The sequence below is a fragment of the Muscardinus avellanarius genome, assembly GCF_963383645.1.
Source record: "Muscardinus avellanarius genome assembly, chromosome: 7".
NCBI classification, from domain to species: Eukaryota; Metazoa; Chordata; class Mammalia; order Rodentia; family Gliridae; genus Muscardinus; species Muscardinus avellanarius.
In genome coordinates this window covers 22,588,125-22,610,746 of record NC_137793.1, presented here as the reverse complement: position 1 = coordinate 22,610,746, position 22,622 = coordinate 22,588,125, and the positions used below count along the sequence as shown (strand labels likewise).

At 37.3% G+C, this 22,622-nt stretch overlaps 1 protein-coding gene across 1 annotated transcript in view; it reads right to left on the bottom strand.

The window, feature by feature from the left end:
- The window catches only part of RANBP17 (RAN binding protein 17), a gene marked incomplete at both ends in the record, with an annotated part of 325,987 nt that extends 303,760 nt beyond the window's left edge, over positions 1–22,227 (bottom strand). The window contains 8 exons of the mRNA XM_080698633.1: positions 1,482–1,586; positions 5,785–5,850; positions 7,017–7,183; positions 8,896–8,986; positions 13,732–13,878; positions 18,508–18,574; positions 20,967–21,154; positions 21,385–22,227. Of these exons, the coding sequence (XP_080554759.1) occupies positions 1,482–1,586; positions 5,785–5,850; positions 7,017–7,183; positions 8,896–8,986; positions 13,732–13,878; positions 18,508–18,574; positions 20,967–21,154; positions 21,385–22,227 (1,674 nt within the window). The remainder of the gene's footprint in view (positions 1–1,481; positions 1,587–5,784; positions 5,851–7,016; positions 7,184–8,895; positions 8,987–13,731; positions 13,879–18,507; positions 18,575–20,966; positions 21,155–21,384) is intronic.
- Between the last annotated feature and the right edge of the window lie 395 nt (positions 22,228–22,622).

The window sequence follows — 22,622 nt, the reverse complement described above, 5'->3', positions numbered from 1 at the left end:
CACCAAAATAATGTTCATTCTGAGACAACCAGAAAAGACTAAACTATTTTTGTTTTCAGTACTGGGGATTGAACCCAGGGGCATTCTACTTCTGAGTTACACTCCCAGCCCTCTTTTTTATTCTTTATTTTGAAAGTCTCACTAAGTTGCAGAGGGCCTCATTAAATAGCTAAAGCTGGCTGCAAACCTCAATCCTCCTGTCTCAGCCACCCAAGTACTGGGATTTCAAGTGTGTGCAACCACACCTGGCTTTAAGATAATACTTTTTAAAGACATGTGAAATATTTGTAGATGAAATTATATGATGCTTGGGATTCTCCAAGAATAATATTAAAAAAAAAAACCTAAGGTAAATAGGCAACAAGGAACAAAATCAGCCATGACTGTTACTGACTGATGGGTTCACAGTGCCAATTTTACTATTCTATCTACTTTTGTACAAGTTACATTTTTTCCAAGTTAAAAGACAATTCTACAGATTATAGGGTCTTTGAGGGGAACAGAGGTTCTCTGAGTCTGACCTAAGATCACAGTTATCATGTTACTATACCAATTGAGCATCTCTAATTAAAAAATCTGAAGTCTGTAATCTCAACCTTTTTGAACACCTACATGACACTCAAAAAGGTTTGGATTTTTGTGAATTTTAGATTTGTGATGCTTAACCAGTAAAGTCTATTCAAAAGTTCCAAAATCCAAAAAAATCCCAATCTCAAACACTTCTGGTCCCAAATATTTAGGGTAATGAATACCCAACCAGTACCACAGAAGTGATATAATAGAAATTAGTACTTAGTGGAACATACTTTGAGAAATACTGTAGTATGCCAACTAATAAGCCTGAGCAGCATGACGGAATCTCTGCAGTACATAAGGGAACACAGCACAATTATGAATATGCCACCATTAATGTTCAACACATTCCTACATAAAAACAGAATTCTTACTTCCCAGAGGAAATATTAAAGTCAGCTATCTTGGCTAAACTAAGAAAATGTTGACAGTTGATAAATTAGGAAAACTGAACTGTCATTTCATTTTTTATCTGCACCCCATCATACTATGGGGAGGCAGATAATAAAAATTAAGACTCGGGATTGAGACCAGAGGCTCACACAGGTTCAAAGCCAGCCTCAGCTACTTAGTGAGACCCTGTTTCCAAATAAAATATAAAATAGGTCGGGGAGTACAGCCTGGAGGTAGGGAGCCTCTGGGTTCCAACCTCAGTACCACCAAAAAAAGAAGGGCAAACTACTACCTAAAGACAAGTTACCAAATTCCCTTTGGGTTTTACCTTATATACCCAGGGAGTAAACATTTTTCTCACTCTTACAGATTTATAAAGATTTACTGTACTTAAATTTAGACTGTCTATAATAATTTTTAAAAACATAATTTGGGAGAAATCTACTAGAAATTATTTTAAAACTTAAAATTTCCTAAATAATTTAAATAGAAAATTGAATTACTGAATAACTTACCTCTTTTAGAAGAGAACATGCTAGCACTAATATGTCTTTGAGAGAAGTGTCACGAAATGAGGTAGCTATTTTCCTGTGTTTTGCTGAAGGTCTAGAATAATCAACCTAAAAAGACCAAGATAAATCAGTCTTACGAGACCTACACTCCTGTGGGTACACACACACACACACACACACACACACACACACACACACGGTGAGCAAAAATTTACTTGGTAACCATGAAAACAATGGTTAATGAATGATAAAGAAGAGAACTAAAAAAGCTCTTCAAAATCCACTAGGGAAGTTACTTGCTTAAGATTACTCAGAGTTAATGGTACAGACAGGGTTAGAACCCAAGTTTCTAAACTATTTCATTTGAGTGTTCTTCCTATGAACTATACTGCTTTAAAAATTAAAAGTGTATCACAAGTTCAGAGGCAGTATAAATAACACTGAATATAAAGTAAGAGATATATTCTTAAGACTATCAACTCCTGAACCAGGCACTGTATTTCATATTATACAAATAACAATTTCCCTGTTCCTCAGATGCCACCTGTAAGATGAGAAATCTCTAAGATAACTTTTAAACTCTAGTATTATGTGACTCAGAAATTGAATCAGAGCCGGGCGTGGTGGTGCACACTTGTAATCCCTGCACTTGGGAGGCTGAGACAGGAGGATTTGAAGCCAGCCTCAGCTACTCAGTGAGGCTCTCAGCAACTTAGTGAGACCCTATTTCCAAGTAAAATATAAAATAGGTCTGGGAGTATAGCCTGGAGGTAGAAAGCCTCTGGGTTCCACCCCCAGTACCACCAAAAAAAATAAAATAAAATAAAAACATAGGCCTGGGGGTATAGCTCAGAGGTACAATGCCCCGGTTCAATCCCCCAGTACCGCAAAAAAAAAAAAAAAAAAAAAAAGAAATTGAATCCGTTACAGAAAAATTCCTCTATATGAAAGTGGTATTTTTATATATACCATGTTATGTCATGAGTTCATGTCACTAGCATTCTGAAAAGAAACAAAGCAGAAACTATAAATAGACATCCTATTTATAATGTAAGCAATAGTTTATCTCCTCTAAATATTTTGTTAGCTAATGGCAAATGTTTTTTGAGGGGGTACTAGGGATGGAACCCAGGGGCATTCTATCTCCGAGCTACACCCCCAACCCTATATTTTTTCTTTATATTTTGAAACAGGGTCTCACTGTGTTGCAGAGGGCCTTGCTAAGTAGCTGAGGCTGTCTGCGAACCGCGATCCTCCTGTCTCAGCCTCCCAAATGCTGGGATTACAAGCGTGAGCCGCCACGCCCAGCGGGCAAATATTTTTTAAGACTAAATATACTAAGAGTACCTCTTGGAACTTCTAACCTGAACTATGATGTTTCAAAGTATATTACTAGTACTTGCAATATTTCCACTTATCAACAGGAAACAAAGTTGAGGTTTGATACCCAAATAATCATTAACACTATACTCTAGAGTTGCTACAGCATTACTGTTTATTCTTTTTGCTATTTGTAAGAAGAAAATAAACCATTTTTCTTGCTAATGTTTATAGATTTGAAAAAGGTAGTGAGCTGAAAATTGATTATCTGACACTTTCTAAGCTCCACTTTCAATTAAGGAAATACTTAAACGCCACACAAACATGAAACATGATAGAAGTCCAAAGTGATTACAGAAGGTACTTACTGGAATCTGTATTCAATATGAAAGATTTGAATTAGCATTTCTAGTGTTCCTCCCTTAACTCAAATTTGAAAGTCTAAATCTCCTATAATACTTCTTGTAACACATAAAAATTGTAAGGGCATGCAGTGTTACAGTTCCAATTTATAATGTATTCTTCATTATAAATAATATATTACTTCACTTAGTCTTCAAAATCAACCTTGGAGATATACTATTCTTTTTAAGCACTGCCATCATATCTCTAACATGTAGAGAAGAAACTAAGGTTTACGGAGTGACTTCTACATACTAGGCACTATGCTGGCAGTTTACATCATCTTAAAAACATCCATTTAAATAGGTGATATTCTCAATTTTCAGACACAATATGTAAATTTTAAGAAGCTAATCAGTCTGTACAAAGGAATCAACAATAATTCATATTTTATTTAGTTTTCTTCAAGATTTGCATGCTTATTTTGTATTCCTCATTTTAAAATATCCAACATTTTAAGAAACAAAATTCCACATTGACTTTCTATTGTATACTTATGACTCTACCATTAAGGCATAAGATATTTCATTTATTGATGATTGCATATTGAATATACTACAGGAACAGTAGACCTGGCTTCTAAGCAAAGTAGGGTAATTTATACTCCTGTTTTAACTTTTAGAAAAACTCAAGTTTAGATCTTTTTCTTTAAAAATACATCCTGTTAAGCCAGGTGTGGTGGCACACACTTGTAATCCCAGCATTCAGGAGGCTGACTGGAGGATCCCAGTTCGTGGATAGCCTCAGCTACTTAGTGAGGCCGTCTGCAACTTAGTGAGGTCCTGTTTCAAAATAAAGAATAAAAAATAGGACAAGGGCTGTAGCTTGAAGGTTGAAAACCCCTGGGTTCCATCCCCAGACCACCCCCCCAAAAAAAAAATCCTGTTACACTGAATAAATTTACAAAGTGTCCATCTGAAAACTATAATTAAACTATGGATTTTCTTTATGCCATATAGATTTGCCTCTAGAATGCCTGATTTGGAAATACTTAATGCTAGTTTAAACTGAATATGCCATAAAATCAGGCTAAATATCTCCACAGAGCCGTATTTTTTACCATATAAAACCAAAATCACATTTCAGACCTTGGAGCTTTTCTTCAAAAGTACTTTGTTCTACGCAAGATACACCTGGAACATACTGTGCCAGAAAGAATAAAAGTATTCAACAAATGGTAAAGAAATGCCAAATAGACACAAAAGCCAGGTCGAAAGGTGTTTTACTAGCTAAATATTGGAGAATTAGAGCAGAGCATCAAAATGATGTTAGTAATGAATTATGACCTACTAAATAAAATTGGAAAACATGAATATGTATTGATATGAAGAATAAATTTTAAGTCTGATGAGGAACAGGGTTGTAAAATATTTTGCTTATTACATAAATAAAATAAAATATTCATTAATTATAAAGAAGAAAAGAATAAATCTACAATGGGAGAGCATGGTAGAACATCTTAAGATATCAAAGTGGGCCAGGTACAGTGGCACATTCTTTTAATACTAGGTAGCTGAGAAGCTGAAGCAGGAGGCTCACAAATGTGAGGCAGCCTGGGCAACTAAGTGAGACCCTGTCTCAATATAAACAACAAAAAAGGGCTTCAGGTGTAGCTAAGTGGTAGAGTGCTTACCTAGTGTGTGGGAGGCACTGGATTCAATACCACAGAGAGAGGAGAGAGAAAGGAGAGAGGAGGACATGGGTGTATGTGTGCATATATGTATACAGCTGAGAAATGTCACACACTTTGAGATAGAAAAGTCAGAGAGATGACAGCCATAGTGAACTGAGATCGCTTTAAATTTCAGAAACCTTTCTTATATACTTGGAAATTTTTTTCTCATTTCTGATAGTACAGAAGTAGAAAAACTGTTTATTATTTCAAGATTATGAAGCTATATTTTGACTCCAAAAGGAGTTGGCAAGTGGTCCTGCACGTATACACAAATCACATACATGTAATACTCAAGATGAAGACATGTTTAAAACTGAAACCCTCTTTATTACAAAATTATTCCTACAGAACCCAACTTCTGCTTTTGTCCTGTTTAGGACCACACTAAGCACAAAAGTGAACAGTAGCCAGTGACAATGTGCTCAGCTGCTGGGCTCAGAAAATCACTGTTTGGGGGAAGGCATAGCTTCTGGAAGCTCCCCTTGTCCAGGGTGAAAATGTGGCAAAGTACCAAAAGGCCTGTTGTATATCTACTGCTAAGAATCAACTCACCACACGACTGCCTTTTATTTGTAAATGAATAAAGGTTTCTCTTCTACATATAATTTATTTCTTATGGTTAGTATATTGCTGTACATAGAAATGATAAGAGGACAAATCTCCAACTGCCCATGGAGTAAGAACATGTCAAATTCCCTGTTTTTTGTAGTACTTTCAACTATTGCTGTTATTTTCACTAACAATCAAAATATTACACTACTTAATTATCCCAATAATAGAGATATACACAAAAGGACTTCATTAGTCAGTTTATGCCACACAAAGACAACTGTACATTTGTCACAAATAAAGACAGGGGAAAAAAAGCATTAAGCAAACTCCATGTTCCTGTTAGGTGGAAAGGCTTACCAGGTTCATTTCCTGAGTCAATTCAGAAAGGATCATTACTCCTATTATGCAGTGTTCCACAGTACCCTTTGGAAAAAATAACCAAGTTTAGCCTAAGTGGAGATATATGATTGGTTCTTAATGTGTAAACAAAGTAATATTTACAAAAAATTAAATACCAAAACATCACATTTACTTAATGACATTTCTTTTTAAATGTTTTTAAATGTTTAAGAAAATCAGAGTGTTACAAACAAAAAAAACTCAAAACTCATTTTTTAATACATCTGAGTACGTAGAGTTGAATGGGGAAATGCTCATCTACCTTATTAGTGCACAAGCATAGATTCAATATGTATATGTAATAAAGACACATAAAGTACCCAAAATACAGTGAAGTTAATGTATGACTATCAACATGCTGCACATTTTCAGAGCCTCTACAATGTTAATTTTATCAGCCTCCACCTTAATCTCAAAACTTTCTTCCTATCAAAATCCAGACTTTACATGTACATTACTAACAAATTACCATACTGCAACATCACAGCCTCCCAAGTAGTGGAATTACAAGCATGTGCCACAATGCCTAGCCAAAGATATACTTTCAAAATTAGAAAACATAATAATTTGCATTCTTCTGATAAAAAATTATGCAACAGCATGATTTTCATTTACTGAGAGTAAACAACAAAGGATCCAAAGATAAATGATAATTAATATGGTTTTGGTAGCCACAAAATAAACCACATGGCTTTAAGAAAGACAGTATTCTAGCCAGGTGTGGTGGTGCACACTTGTAATCCCAGTACTTGGAAGGCTGAGACAGGAGGATCACAGGTTCAAGAATAGCCTCAAAAACTAGTGAGACTCTCAAGCTAGTGAGATGCTTTTTGTTTTGTTTTGTTTTTGTGGTACTGGGGGTGGAACCCAGGGGCTTTCTACCCCCAGGCTATACTCTCAGACCTATCTTATATTATTTGGAAACAGGGTCTCACGAAGTTGCTGAGAGCCTCACTAAGTAGCTCAGACTGACTTCAAACCTATGCGATCCTCCTGTCTCAGCCTCCCAAGTGCTGAGATTAGAGATGCTGTTTTAAAATAAAAATAAAATGGGACTGGAGGTATAGCTCAGAGGTACACTACCCCTGGGTTTAATGCCCAGTACCACACGCACACAAAAAAGACAGTATTATAAACCAAAAAAAAAAAAAAAAGTGTTGATGCTGTAATATGTCACAATGCCTTCTTACCTGAAGAAACTTCTTCACATCAGCAATAATTTCTCTGAAGACAAACTGGTCTTTCTGAACCTCAAACCACCCCAATTTAGTGATTTTAGCAATGACTTGAATAAGAGTTTGGAGGACAAAGGGAGCCAGCTTAGGTCGTGATGCCACATAATTCAGAATATAGTTTCCTATAAAGAGAATATTTTATGATCATTTGAGAAAGAGAATGTAAACCATGTGAAGAAAAAGGAGGCAATGACGTGCTCTTTGATAGTTAATCCTTTGCTTTGCCATATGCACTTATTCATCTAGCCAATTCTTCTATAAAGCTTGTTTGGAAAAAGAAAACTTGCTCCATTGCATCTGATACACTGGGGATAACCTAAAGAATAATATGAGCATCACTTTTGTTTCTAAGTGATTTAACCTACAAGAAACTGTTAGGTAAATGCAGAAAGCTGCAGCCAGGCCAAATGAACCAAGCTATACACAAAAAACATATGTCTTGAATACCTAATAGCTACTATACTTCATCTCAGATTATCAGCCACACCCATCGTTACCTGGTGTGATCATTTCCACCCTATATCAAAGCATATCCTTTCTGTCACTTCACAGTAACTCACAAACGTCAACTCTTTAGAAGCCCTGCAAATGTTTGTAATCCCAGTACTTGGGAGGCTAAGACAGGAGGATCACAGTTCATGCCAGCCTCAGCTACTTAGGCCCTCCTGCAACTTAGTGAGACTCTGTTTCAAAATAAAAAATAAAAAACAAAGCTGGGATATAGTTCAGAGGTAGAAAGCCCCTGGATTCCATCACCAGTACCACAAAAAAAAAAAAAAAGGCCAGGCGTGGTGGCGCACGCTTGTAATCCCAGCATTTGGGAGGCTGAGACCTGGAGGATTGCGGTTTGCGGACAGCCTCAACTACTTAGTGAGGCCCTCTGCAACTCAGTGAGACCCGGTTTCAAAATAAAGAATAAAAAATAGGGCAGCGGGTGTAGCTCAGAGGTCAAATGCCCCTGGGTTCCATCCCCAGACCTGCAAAAAAAAAAAAAAAAAAAAAGAAAGAAAGGAAGGAAGGAAGGAAGGTAAGAAGGAAGGGAAAGGGGGCTGCAGAAACTTCAGATGTCAAATTACTATCTTTGCTGTACTGTTCAGGTATTTCTTGACCACTTAATATGTATAAAACTCTACTGCCCTTTTATCAGTTTTCTATCATTTTTAAGTCCATCAGTGACAAGCTTTTCAGTTTTGTTTGAACAATCTCACTTTTCACTTTTAGGAACATATATGTTATGTAATAGCAAAACGGACTGTACACTATGCTGTTTAAGTGACATAAAAATATAAATAGTACAATATGTTAAAATAAGTTTATAAATGAAGGAAAGCATGAGCAGAAAAGTAAAATAACACTTCGATTAAATTAACACAAATTCAGTTATGAGCTATTTTTGAAAATACTCTGATAAAAACAATTTTAAGTTCAAAAAACACTTTAAAGATATGCTATGTGTATACCTAGAGTAGCTTATGATCTATTGGTGATGGGGAATGGGCAGAAAAAAGATGAACACAGAGAAATAACCAGAAGATGATCAAGATAAGACCTAAGGCTTGGAGATACAGAAAAACTACAATCTTTGTACATTATTGGTAAGAATGCAAAATAGTATAGTTACTTGGGAAAACGGTTTTTCTATTTGTCATTAAATTAGAAAATACTTTTTTTGGTTATACACTGTTGTGTATATTACATCATTATCATCACTGGATGAATAAATGAAACTACTCATCTTTTGTAAAGGACAGGATCAAATCATTTCCAAGCCTTTTAACAGTTTAGCATAATGAACAGGAAAAGTGTATATTTAAAAGCATAATAAACCACTTACTGATATCAATCCTCTGTTCAATAGGTAAAGGACTGATTCTGCTGACAAGTTTTGAAAGACATGTTGCTGCAAGGAGCTGAGAATAAGATGTCTGTAAAGAATAATTAATCTATGATTATAACAAATAAAATTAAAATAACCAAATATGAAGATAGCAAGTTTTTTCCCCTAAGCAAAAATGAGAATTTTTCTAGTTTTCCAAACTGATGAATTTACAATGGATAAAATATATCTCTTTCAGATACATATACACAGATATATATATATATATACAAACATGTATGCATATATAAATACTCATGCATAAGGGAATCATTAGTTGAAGGAGGTATAAGTAGCCATCTCAACTAGTAAATAAGAAAAATACATGACTATAAACAAGTTCAAATAAAATATTCTTACCAAGGTCTATGCTACCTATTCTGTACAGTCTGTCCTCTAAGCTTCTCTTCAAGTCCATCTGGTTTCATTCTTCCCTGCCCTCTAACCACCACAGGCTTATTTCATTTCAGTGCCTTCTCACTTTGACTTCTATATTCCTTCCAACTCCTATCTGATTAACACTCTCTCTTGCCAACAATTTCTTAACAGTGTATCTAACCTCTCTAAATGCATGCTCATCCTTCAAAATTCAGTTCAGTTATCCACTCCACTCCCAAAAATTTCTTACCAAGATAGTCCCCTTTTGTTAATATCTTTAGAGCAGAAGTTGGCAAACTATGGTTTATGGACCAAATCCTTCCTGTTTTTGCACAGCTTGTGAGTTCAGAATGATTTTTATAGATTTAAACAGTTGAACAAATCAAAATAACAATATTTTATTACATGTAAAAACATGAAATCTGAATTTCACTGTTCATAAATAAAGCCTATTAAAACAGTCTTGCTCATTTACACATTCTCTGTGGTTGCTTTCACACCATGATACAAAATTAAATAATTGAGAAAGACCGTATGTGGCACCCGCCATGTCTTACTGCTTCTCATTGCACTATAAATTGCAGTGATGCAGTTACAACTCCACAGTACCTAGACTGTCGAGTGTATCACCATGACATGTACCTTTTGTTACGACCAGTGCCTCTCGATCATGTCAAAACAACAGAACATTAAAAGTGGACTTCAAATGTCTAACTTTTAAGGCATGGTATTAAATTAGATGAAAAAGGTACCTTCTTTTTCTTTTTTTTTTTTTAACAACAATGCTACAGCTATCCTAAAAGAATATATGAGCCGAGTATGGTGGCACATGCTTGTAATCCCAGTATTTGGGAGGCTGAGACTGGTGGACTGCGGTTCGAAGACAGCCTCAGCTACTTAATGAGGCCCTTCACAACTCAGTGAGACCCTATTTCAAAATTTAAAAAGAACTAAAATATAAGGCTGGGGGTGTAGCTCAGAGGTAGAATGCCCCTGGGTTCTATCGCCAGTACCACAATAAAAAAAGAATATATGATGACAATATCAAACTATGCACTCATTGCAATATTCCCAACTCACAAAAGATCAGTAATCAGAAAAAGCAAAAAAAAAAAAAAATCTATCACAGCAGAATTTCTTTACAAAAGTAAAAAATAAAATGAAGTTGCAGCCAAAAGTTAAGTTTCCAAAGTAAGTAGCTCATTTGTTAGCCAGGCAAGGAAAGCCATTTACAAACGATGAGTTAATTAAAACACCATTGCTTTTATTGCAGCAGCTAAAGTTATAAATGCAGAGAAAATAAATTTTACTAATATTTCAGTGAAAAACAATTGCTCTAGGTGATGAGAACTCTGGAACAACATCAAGTCAATTTAAAAGCAAGACAAATTATTTGGAAAGATTACTCTTAACTATCAATGAGTTAATGGATGTTACCAATACTACTCATACTGTTAATATTATGAAGACTTAATACCTTTTGGGTTTTTTTTGTTTTTTTGAGGTACTGGGGATGGAACCCAGTGGTATTTTATCTCTCAGTGACACCCCCAGCCCTAATTTTATATTCTTTATTTTAACAGGGTCTCACTGAGTTAGTTGCAAAAGGCCTAAGTGGCTGAGACTGTCTGTGAACCGCAATCTTCCTGTCGCAGCCTCCCAAATGCTGGGATTATAAATGTGTGCCACCATGTCCGGCTTTCTACCTGTTTATTTTATATGTCAATGCTGAGTATGAATCAACTAAAGAATTAGCCTCTGTGAACTACAGAATGGAATATCTTCAAAGAATTTGAGGAAACATTAAATCAATGTAACTCAAAGTAGAATCTCTTAGTCCCCATTGGTAAAAATATATGAAGCAGAAAAGGGTTAGTTGGACAAAGTTTGTAAAAAAAATGTAAAATGTTTAATGTTTGCAGTTATTCACTTTAGTATTCATGAGTAGATACACTTTAGTAAATATCTGAATCTATCTTAAGTAAATCAGGGGTATTAACAATTTCATTCACTTTAATGAATTTATCTTTAGCTCTGTGAATTTCTTTTTTTTTTTTTTTGCAGGTCTGGGGATGAAACCCAAAGGCATTCTACCTCCGAGCCACACCCCCTGCCCTATTTTTTATTCTTTATTTGAAACAGGGTCTCACTAAGTTGCAGAGAGCCTTACTAAGTAGCTGAGGCTGTCCGTGAACCATGATCCTCCTGTCTCAGCCTCCCGAATGCTGGGATTACAAGTGTGTGCCACCACGCCTGGCTTGATTCTGTGAATTTCTGAAAGTTACAGGTGAATATCTCAATTTGCCCCTCCACAGAGCAATTCAACATCTTATCAGTGGTAAAGTTGTACTGCAATTTTTTTTTAAACTGGGAATAGAGTATTTTGGATAAGAAGATGAAGATCAAGCCTCTACTATTTAACACTAAATAGACTTGGAAATTACCTTTTGCTGTGAACTTGACAATGACTTGAATTTAGGGGCATTCTACTTCTGAACTATATCCCCAGCCCTATTTTTGTATTTTTACTTAAAATAGAGTCTCATTAAGTTGTGGAGGCCCTTGCTAAGTTCCTGACGCTGCCCACGAACCTGCAATTTTCCTATTTCAGGCTCTCGAGTACTGAGGTTACAAGTATGTACCATCAAGGCCAGCTGACAATGACTCTTAATGAATTCAGCCTAAAAGACAAACAGTGCTTAGTACTTATATAAAGAGTAACTGGAATGACTAACACTGCAGTAATTTCAACAGCAACTGACAATGTTTGAATTACAAAGAAATGTCAGCTTTTACACATTTTCAACACTGAAAAATTAAAACAAGTAGTAAGATCTCCACTGCCAGATATATTTTCTGAGTTCCAACTACATTTCCAGTAGCACTGTTCAGACCCTGGAAATTAAAGGTCTTTATTAAATACAAAGGAAAATTTATATTTCCTTTATAATTATTAAAAGAAATGAATTATTAAATATAAAGGAAATTTCCATATTTCAGAATCCATTAACTATGCTACTGAAGAGCTTCCACATAATCTTCAATCTGTGACGTAATAACATGCTAAAAGACAAATATCAAGAAAAGATATAACAGACTTCTACAAATGCCTTCTAACTGATGAACATGCTTAATTAAAATCATATGCTCATGGACTGTTATTAGTATGTGACAGTACCTATCTATGTGAAAAGATATTTTGTTGTGTGTGTGTGATATTGGAGATGAAACCCAGGGGCATTCTACCTCTGAGCTGCACCCCCTGTCCTATTTTTTACTCTTTATTTTGAAACAAGGTCTCAATGAGTTGCACCTCACTAAGTAGCTGAGGCTGTCCATGAAGGGCGATTCTCTTGTCTCAGCCTCCCAAATGCTGGGATTACAAGCGTGTGCCACCACGCCCGGCTGAAGATATTTTCAAAGATGAAATATGTAGAATTTTATAACAGATCAGCATTAACATATGAACACTTACAATCAATGTTGATGATAGAAAACACCAACTTTGAACTCTGATTCCCAAATGTTCTATTCTTTTCACTTTTTATTTTTAATTTTAACGTTATTTATTCATTGGTGCTGGGTATTAAGCCTGGGGGCATTCTATCTTCAAGCTATACCCCCATCCCCACTTGGAATCAGGGTCTCAATAAATTGCTGGAGCTAACCTTGAGCCATGACCCTCCTAAGACTCCTTAAGTTCTGGGATACAGGTATATGCCACCGTGCCTGACTCTATTTGTTTTATTAATAGATCTATATTACAAAAGACTACATTTGATTATTGTATGTTGGATTTACCAGTAAAACTTTGTGGGTATTTGTTTTCTTTCTTGTTCTAGATGCACTTATGAAATATTCTCCATTTTGCCTCTTGGCCCACAAAGCCTAAAACACTAGGTCCCCCCCCTTTACAGAAAAAGTATGCCAAATCTGTTCTAAATCACAGTCTCTTACTTATCATTTTGTAGCTCTTTATTATGCCTTTTAAACTAAACAATGAGCTACCTCAAGTCATGTACATAAACCAAGTATGGAATATAGTAACTGTTTTTATATTTACGTACTCGCTAAATGATTTCTAAATGAATAGCTATAAATATTCAAAAGGGAGGTAGGCAATAGGTAGTCAGCATTCTTCTGAGTAATCCATCTGTTTCAAAGTTAATTAGAATCTATCTCTACCACCTAGATTTTTAAAAAAAGAGACATAAAAAGGGTCCAAAATAAATCAAGAAACTGTTTCAATTCCTACTGCTATCTCCTATTTCTTCCATTATTTTGCTTTCCTGGATTTCTAATTCTTTCCCTGATTAATCTCTTTGACAGTGAAACAAGTATATTTTATAAATATGTGTATTATACACATATAAGTATATATATGTGTGTATAATTCCATGGCTATTAAATACTTACTGTTCCTTGTTCTAACAAAATTTGACACTTGCTAAGACATTCTGGGCTGTCGATAAGTTCCAAGAGTGCTTTCTCAGCCTCTATTCTTTGAGTAAGATCAGTCCCTGTGTAGAGATGAGTACATAATGTTTCCAATTCCGCCAAACTCTTGAGAAGAAAAAAAACAAAATTAACATTTTACTTAAATTTAAAAATTAGGTAAATATATTAACCACATAATACAAGAAACACAAATATCATGCCTGTATATATTAATTCAATACATATTTATTGAGCTACAACTACTTAATAGTGAGACACACTGGCAACCAAACTAGGGACATCTACTCCCCAAATTACTTCCTTACTGCATAAGTTGAGAGTTTTGCAATGGAAATATACAAGTATAGGAAGGGGAAGATCTGCCTGATTCAAGGAGTTAGAAAAGGTATGCCTCAAGAAGTAACATTTATGCAGAAACCTAAAAGGGTAAGATGGATGAAAAAGACTAGAAGATAGTCCAGGCAAAGAAACAGCATGAACTAGGGCCCTCCAGTAGAATGGAATTTTGTCATTTCAAGGCACTGAAATATCACGGTGGCTGGTAAACAATACAGCAAGAAGGTAATACCAGATGAGACTAGAGCTGGGTAGAAGAAATAATCATAAACAAGTTGCAGATAACTCAATTTGTATTCTTTGTTTACTATAAAAACTTCAAATGTTCCATCTATAAAAAATAATTGCATCTACATTTTTTTTTTAATTATAAATATAGCCGGGCGTGGTGGCACACGCTTGTAATCCCCGCGCTTGGGAGGCAGAGACAGGAGGATCATGCAGGTTTGAAGCCAGCCGCGCGCTGGCTTAGGAGACCCTATTTCCAAATAAAAATGTAAAAATAGGTCTGGGAGTATAGCCCGGAGGTAGAAGAGCTTCCAGGAACCCCAGTACCACCAAAAATAAATTAAATAAATAAATAAATAAATAAATAAATAAATAAATAAAACTATGTCTTGATTTTTTGACCCTATAGTTCTAGCAATGTATGAACATTATTATGCAGGCTCCCATTTTATAATCACAAAGACTAATTCATTCTGCTTACAAATATAATCTTATTTGAAAATATGACACACAAAAACAATGTCTGAAGGAAAAATTTAAAAACAAGTTCGGCATCCCTCTCAGCCTTAAAGAATTTTTTGTTAAAGCCATCTTATTAAGAGAAGTTCTTGAAATTTAAATTAGAAAATTATCCCTTACAAAACAAAAATACTGGTATAGATTTTAATATCAGATAGGTAAATAAAGGTAATAGAATATTCCTAATAAAATTTTTCCTAAATACGCCTAAAAAAGTTTGGTCCTTTTTGACCTAAATTTGTATACAGCAGCCCTATAGCTATACCTGACTATACATTCCCTCAAATACATATACTTTTGTGGGGGAGGGGTACTAGAGATTGAACTGGGGGCATCCTACTTCTCAGCTATATCCACAGTCTCATTATATATATATATATATATATATATATATATATATATATATATATATATATGAAACAGGGTCTCACTAAGTTGCAGAGGGCCCCACGAAAGCTGGCCAGACCCTTTGATCTTGTCTCAGCCTCCCAAGAACTAGGATTACAAGCATGCACCACCACACCCAGCCCCTTCTTACAACAGGAATACCTAAGTATCATTGAAATGGGATCTCCTGTCACTCCCAGTATTCTTTTCACTTTTCTCTTTCTTAATTCATTCATAATATTTTCTACTTTCCAATTCAGGTCAAAGCCTAATTCTCAGAATTGGGAATTTTCTGCTACAATGAAAATAAAAGTCCAAAAGTAAATCTTAAAATAAATTAAGATGAAGAACCTCAATGAACAGCATTTTAAACATTTTCCCCACCTAGTCTCGTCCAGTAAGTCAAATTTATTACTACATATTATTCACAGTATTAAAATGCACAGGAAACATAATCCATGAATTCTCCAAGGTAAGAAATAAAAAAATAAAAAGAACTCAGAAGTCTTTTTCTTTGTTTAATAAATGTGAAGGATCAAATTTTAAAACTGTTAATACCCAGTATAATAAATTGATCCTGCTGTCATACACTCATCTAGACCTAAGAATCTTTGAAGCAGACCTTAACTGTAAAAAGAACTAGACCATAAATAATGATAATACCTATTTAACAAAACAAGGCAACAAAAATACTAGACCAAATCTCAGAGGTTTGGAGAATTAAATGAGTTAGTACCTTGTAACTTCTGGCACACAGTATATATTACAAAGCTAGTTATTATTACCTTATAATAATACTATAATGTGTTGAATTATATCCCCCTAAATGATAGATCCATGTCCAGCACTATGAATGTAATCCTATTTGGAAATAGGGTCTTTACAAAACTTTAATCAAGTTAAGGATCTTAGGATGAGATCATCTGGGATTAAGAGTGGGCCCTAAATCCAATTTCTGGTATCCTTATGAGAAAAAAGAGTGGGAGATCTGAGATGCAGATGTAAGAAAACCAAATACAGAGGGCAAAGACTGGAATAATACATCTAAAAACTAAGGATTGCCAAAAGCCTTAAAGAGAAAGAAAGAAGCATGGAATGCTTTCTCCTCTGGGGTCTCCAGAAGGAATCAACTCTACCTGAACTTTAATTTCAGACTTCAGGACTATGAGAGAATAAATCTGTGTTGTTTTAAGCCACTTATCTGTGGCAATTTGTTACAAGAACCCTAGAAAACAAATAAAAAAAGAAAATGAAAGAAAACTAATATAAATTGTAGCTAAGTACCTAAGTAAATCTATCTGGAAAGACTATGGAAATTTGGAAATTATTTGTTTTGCTTTACTGATTTCATGAACCCTCAAGACAACCAGATTAGTGTATTTAAGTCAGGATGTTACCAATTACATTTTTCTCCAAAAGATATTTCAAATTATTAACAAATAAAAAGTGGCACAATATTAAAAAGGAGTAGTTTGAACATTTTTTTTACAAAAGATTCAAAGGAAAAAATCAAATTTTCTTTCGCTGTAATATTAACAAACATATGCCCAGAAGATTAAGCCTTTTTTAAGAAAAGGATACCTAGAGATCCTTACCTGTAGGAAAGGCAAAATTCAGACACTGCTAACAACCAATCTTTTCATTAGCATTCAATTTTCCAGAGAATCTATAAGACTTTTTGACAGATAACAAATTTGCACCTTAATTTTATACACCGATGCCTGAAAATATGGTTGATATGAGGTCTCAAAGAAATGGATCCCTTCTCAATTTATTGACAAATCAGGTGTGGGTCATTAAAGCTTCTACAAGGCTTAAAATTGACACTGGAAGCCATATAAATAATAAGTTGAACAAGAACTGGACATCACATAAAGTAACTATCAAATATAAACAAATAGCACTCATCTTCCATAACCTAGTAGATATGATGTACTCCTGACTCCTGTCTAAATAAAGATACTCCTAATTATTCTAGACTTACTTCTGGCTTTTGTACTTGACACAAAATTGGCCTGTAAATGATGTGACTTCTTTCTAAACAGCAATTTCCACATGCATCTATCAACAGAAAATGCTAAGCATGAGCCAGACACAAAATTAGATATGGTATGGTTCTTTAGCAACATGAAGATCAATGGTTTTCAAGTTGCAAGCAGGGAAAAGCAGAAGTGCACAGGAGGAGGAGCGAGATGAGAGGACAAAGGAGCACAAGGAAACTTTGGGAATAATGGGTATATTTATTTTCTTCAATTCAGTGACAGTTTCACAGAGATATACATATGCCAAAACTCATCTAATTGCACAATTTAAATACAAACATCTTAATATATTTTGATAAAGCTAAACGAAAAATAAAGGATATTTTCCAGGAAAAAAAATCCTAATAGTAAAAATAGAAAAACCACAAAAAAATCCCACTTCAACTGAATTTAAAGCCCTATCCAATCATGTCCTTGTATCTTTTCTGACTTCTGCAATTAAACTTCTTGAACTACCTTCATGTTGAACTTAATCATTTCCCACAAACTTTGTTTCTTCCTCCTCTCACTACCTGTTCCTGAGTTCCCCTCAAGGCTTATTCCTGGGCCTTCTAGAACTCTTCTTTCTATAACAAATTTAGATAGTACTTAAGTGCTTCACAGTTTACAAACGCTTTCCTATCTTTTCAAACCAATCTTATAAAAATAGAACTCCTGCAAGACATGTTTTTTCAGTATGCTCATTTTACAGGCAAAAACTGAAGGTAACAGATGAAATATACATAAATTGTTCATGATTCAACATAACCAGTAAATGGTCAATTCTGAGCCAAATACAAGTGTGTGACTCCATGCATGTGCTTTCTCCTCAGTCTGCCTCTCACCAGCCTTTCCATCATTATCTCCTGCAGATGATATCCTAATCCGATATCCTAATCCAACTTTTAACCCTGCATGTTCACCATCTTTTTAACCCTATATGTTCACCAAATGCCTTCCTCTTGGAAATCCAGAAAGATGCTAAAAATAACCCCAAACATTAGAAATTGACTTGAACATGTTTCCCAAAGATTTCCACTTGCAGTGTCTCTTTGTTTTTGGTGTTTTAGAGGTCTAGATGAGGGATCTAGATTTATAAGCTTCATGTTATCTTTTGCCTTCCCCTCGCCTTAGTCCCTCCTGCTTAGTAAAAAGGCTGGCCTTGCCAAAAAAAAAAAAAAAAAAAAAAAAAAAAAAGGTCTGGCTTTTGCCCTCAGCTAATGGGAGGGAATCTGTGTCATACCTGACAGGAGTATTTATATTTAGGACAGAGGCTCACTGGTGATACCTGGTAGTCAATAAGCTGGGAGCTGGCCATATATATGAAAAGAACAACAATGTGTTTTAGGGTGGCAACTTTGGATCCATAAGACTGTCCTTACTTCTGACACCAACTGCAAGTTCAGGGTTTCCCAAACCCACCTTCTGATGGACTGTGCCTTCAAACAGCAGCTTGGCTAACTACAGGTATGTACCTAATCTGTCATAAAATCTACCAATTATTTTCAATAAAGAACTCAGACACACATCTCCACATGATATTCACAAATGGTGGCACAATCAAATCAATCTTTTGCTCACTGTGACCCCCCCCCCCCAGTTCTCTGGATTTCTTCGGGGACTACATTAGGAAGGAAAGTGGAGTGTTGTGGGTCTTAGAAACATGGAGTGTAGACAGCTTCGGAATCTGTCTTTCACTTATGAAGTGACCCCAGGGGAAATTGTTTAACCTAAGATCCCTGCTCAAACTGAAGATAGAAATTATTCACCTTCCAAAATAATTATGAGGCTTAATATAGAAAAGACAGGGGAAACACTAACCCACACATCAGATTCACAATAAATGATAATTATTCTCTTCTACTGATTTTTAGAAAAGACCATATTGATCTTCTATAGTTCCTGACTCAAGTCCATGCTGCTAGTGATCTTCCCAAATCGGTTTTTCATCACACACCATTATGTTAAAACAAAAAAAAGTTCTCAATCACATATAAATCAAAGCAGGTAGCCTAAATGGGGATTAAGAAGCATGACTACAGCTGAACGTGGTGGCGCACACTTGTGTTCCCAGTACTTGGGAGGCTCAGAGAGGAGGATCCAGGTTTGCGGCCAGCCTCAACTACTCAGTGACTCTACCTAACTTAGTAAGACCCTGTTTCAAAATAAAGAATAAAAAATTGGGCTGGGGGTATAGCTCAGAGGTAAAATGCCCCTGGGTTCAATCCCCAGTACCACAAAAAAAAAAAAAAGAAAGAAAAAAGAAAAAAAGAAGCATAACTATAGTCTTTGGTAACTATCCTGAGAACAAAAAGAGTTCAACAACTGAGTCCACTAATTTTTTTCCTAATATCTCTGGATTTTCATCAAAGTCCCTAGATTCTCTATACAATGCCTAGAGAATGCCTATAGCTTCCTTGTTCCCAGCCCTCTCTTTCCTCATTCTCTTCCTCTATCTGGACTGCCTCATCAAAGATAATCCAGATCCATTACTTCTTTGGAGACAGAGTACCCTAACTCACAGCTTTCTAAAAAAAATGCATGGACACTGAATGGGTTACAGAAATAATATGATCCCCCTGCCCTCCAGGCAGCCACAGCAAGGTCTGAGATAGCAGGGAAACTCCACACTGATCTGGCTGTGGGCAATTTATGTCAATCAACTACACAATTACCACCATGTGAAAAAGATTGTAGAGCAGTGCCCTAACCTCACTCTAGGGAAATTTGCTTCTTTACTCTTTGTATTGGCAACATAACTTTCAACTAGCTACCCTGTAGGGCAAGTCACAAAGATATAGACCATAGAAAGAATATGGGACTTATAAATTATTAAGCCTACTCTACCTATGAAATCTTGGGCAAGTCACAGCTGTCTAAGAATCACTGCTTCTGGGAATAAAAACTATATATGCACACCTCTCAAAAAATATAATATACATTCTCAGTGTATTAGTGCTGGGACTTATCTCTGTAAAGAACTGTAATAACTCAAAACACTAGATACTGATTATCACTATTCACAAATGCTCCTTGAATTAACTAGCTAACAATTTGACACCATATGCTAAAAAGTTCAAATTGAGAAGTTTTCATTTCTGTTTTTCTGGTCACCAAAACTGTCTGATTTTATTTGCCCAACTCCACTTTTAAGGAGAAACCATATGAATAGTTGGCATCAGCATATAATTTTTCCAACACTATACCTATGTATGAAGATGTGTTCCAGGACTTGATTTACTCTGCATCATCTTTCCAAGTATGAAAAAGTTCCCCCATACTTTTAATTTACTCTCAAGATTTACACCTGCACTATGAACATCTGATTACCTATTTATACTCCATAAATCCTCCCTGTGAGATTCTTCTGTAAAAAATTTTCCCAGAGGCCATATTTACTAAAGTGGTAATAAATATGTTATTTTGACCTGGGGACCCTTAGAAATGGTAAAAAAAAAAAAAAAAAAAGTCAAAAGGTAATGCGTGGGCCTCACCATCTCCTGGTCTATAACATCCTGGAGCTGTCAATTACCTGATACAGGAGCAGTTGGTCGGAAAGAAAAGACCCTTTGGAAGAATCAATAAATAAGGAAATAATAAGTGAGAGTGATCACAAGAGATCCAGAGACGCCTACAAGGAGAATATGATACTTAAGATACACCGTCACCATATTATGAAATTGTCTACCTCTCCGAAGTCACCTCCTGCCATCCACAGCCTCCCCTAGCCTCTTCCCTTTCATGAGAACCTGAGGCTCCAAACGAACTTTCTGCAGTCTGCCACGGTCTTCCACACTTCTATGCTTTGGCTCACACTGTCCTTCTATTTCTAAACCTCCCCTTTCCTCTTTACCTGGCCCACATCTACAATTTCTCCAAGGTCCACTAGCCTGAGAGTAGAAATCACAGAGCTGTGCTCAGAGCTACAGAGTAGGGCCTCAATGACCAATTCATAAATGAAAAAATAGGAGACTGAAGCTTGTATCTTGTCTGAGAAGCAAAGCAGCTCTACTTCATTCCCTTCCAACACACACACTCTTGGACGCCTGTCCCCTTGCTGGGCTCCCAAGACCTTCCATGGCTGATTCTACCACAACATTTTCACATGTTCTGAAATCACCTGCGAGCTCTCGGAGGGCAGGAATAGTAAGATGATGTCACTCTTTACCCCCAGAACTTCCCACAGTGCTGGAGACACAGTCGGGAGTCTGTACAGATGTTTGCCCAAGGGCCGGTGCAAGTGGCCCCGGACACGGAGGCTGCCCTCCTCCAGCACGTGTCCCATCCTCGCAGCTCCGCGCGCCCCGCCCCGTCTCCTCCAATGAGCAGCGGCCGGGCCTCCGCCAGTCCCTGCGGACCCGCGCCGGCGCGCCGGGGCCGAGAACGGTCCAGGTGCGGGCTGGCCCGGCCCGGCAGGCAGGCGGGGTGCTCCTCCGAGCCCCGGCCGGGCCAGCGGGCTCCCACCTGCCCGGCGCGCCCCCCCTGCGGTCCGCACCGGAGCCGAGCCCGCACGCCCATGGCCCGCAGCCCGCCGCGGCCCGGCCCGACCGGCGCGGCCCCGCCGCCTCCGCCGCCCGCCTCCGGCCTCCATCGCCGGCCCCCCACTTCCCGACGGGCTCCGGGGCGGCGCGGCGCGGGGCGCGGCGCGGAGAGACTGACCTGGAAGCGCAGCGCCATCTTCCCGGAGGCGGCGCCGGCCCAGGCCCGAGCACCAGGGGAAGGCGGGAGCGAGGGGCGCGCGGGGCGGCCGCCCAGGGTCCCTGCGCCGCTCGCTCTGGGCCTCGGCTGCTCCGCGACGGCGTGAGGGGCGTGCGTGGGCGTGGCCACAGGGCGGAGGGGCGGGGCCATTTGGCTGTGTGGGCGTGGCATTAGGGCGCGGGGGGCGGGACCGGGAGAGCCTGGGGACACCGGAAGGCCAACCGCCCCTAGCCGCAGGTTCAACCGCTGCTGCTGCAAGGGTCATGACCCCAGACCTCTGTCTTGTCACCCAACTCCCGCAACCCAACTGTTGACCATGGCCCCTAACTCTTCAATCTACTACGGGCTTTCTTACCTCCTGACTCGCAGCACAAATATCACCAACTGCCCCCTCTCTGCAGATGTCCTTGTCCCCTAACACCCAGCGGCTACTCACCTGCGCTCTTTGACTGCCACGTGCCAAGTGCCACCCTTGACTCCCGACACCAGAGCCCAACTTTCACGGTTGCTTTATCATGCTTTAAACTTTATTTTGGTTAAAATTAAATCGACAGTGTCAACCACCAGGAGACTTACCTCTAATTCTTTGTCTATAGTTTAATATGAATTTGTATTTTACATCAGATGATTTCATTGGTATAAAAATGTATTGGAGAAGTG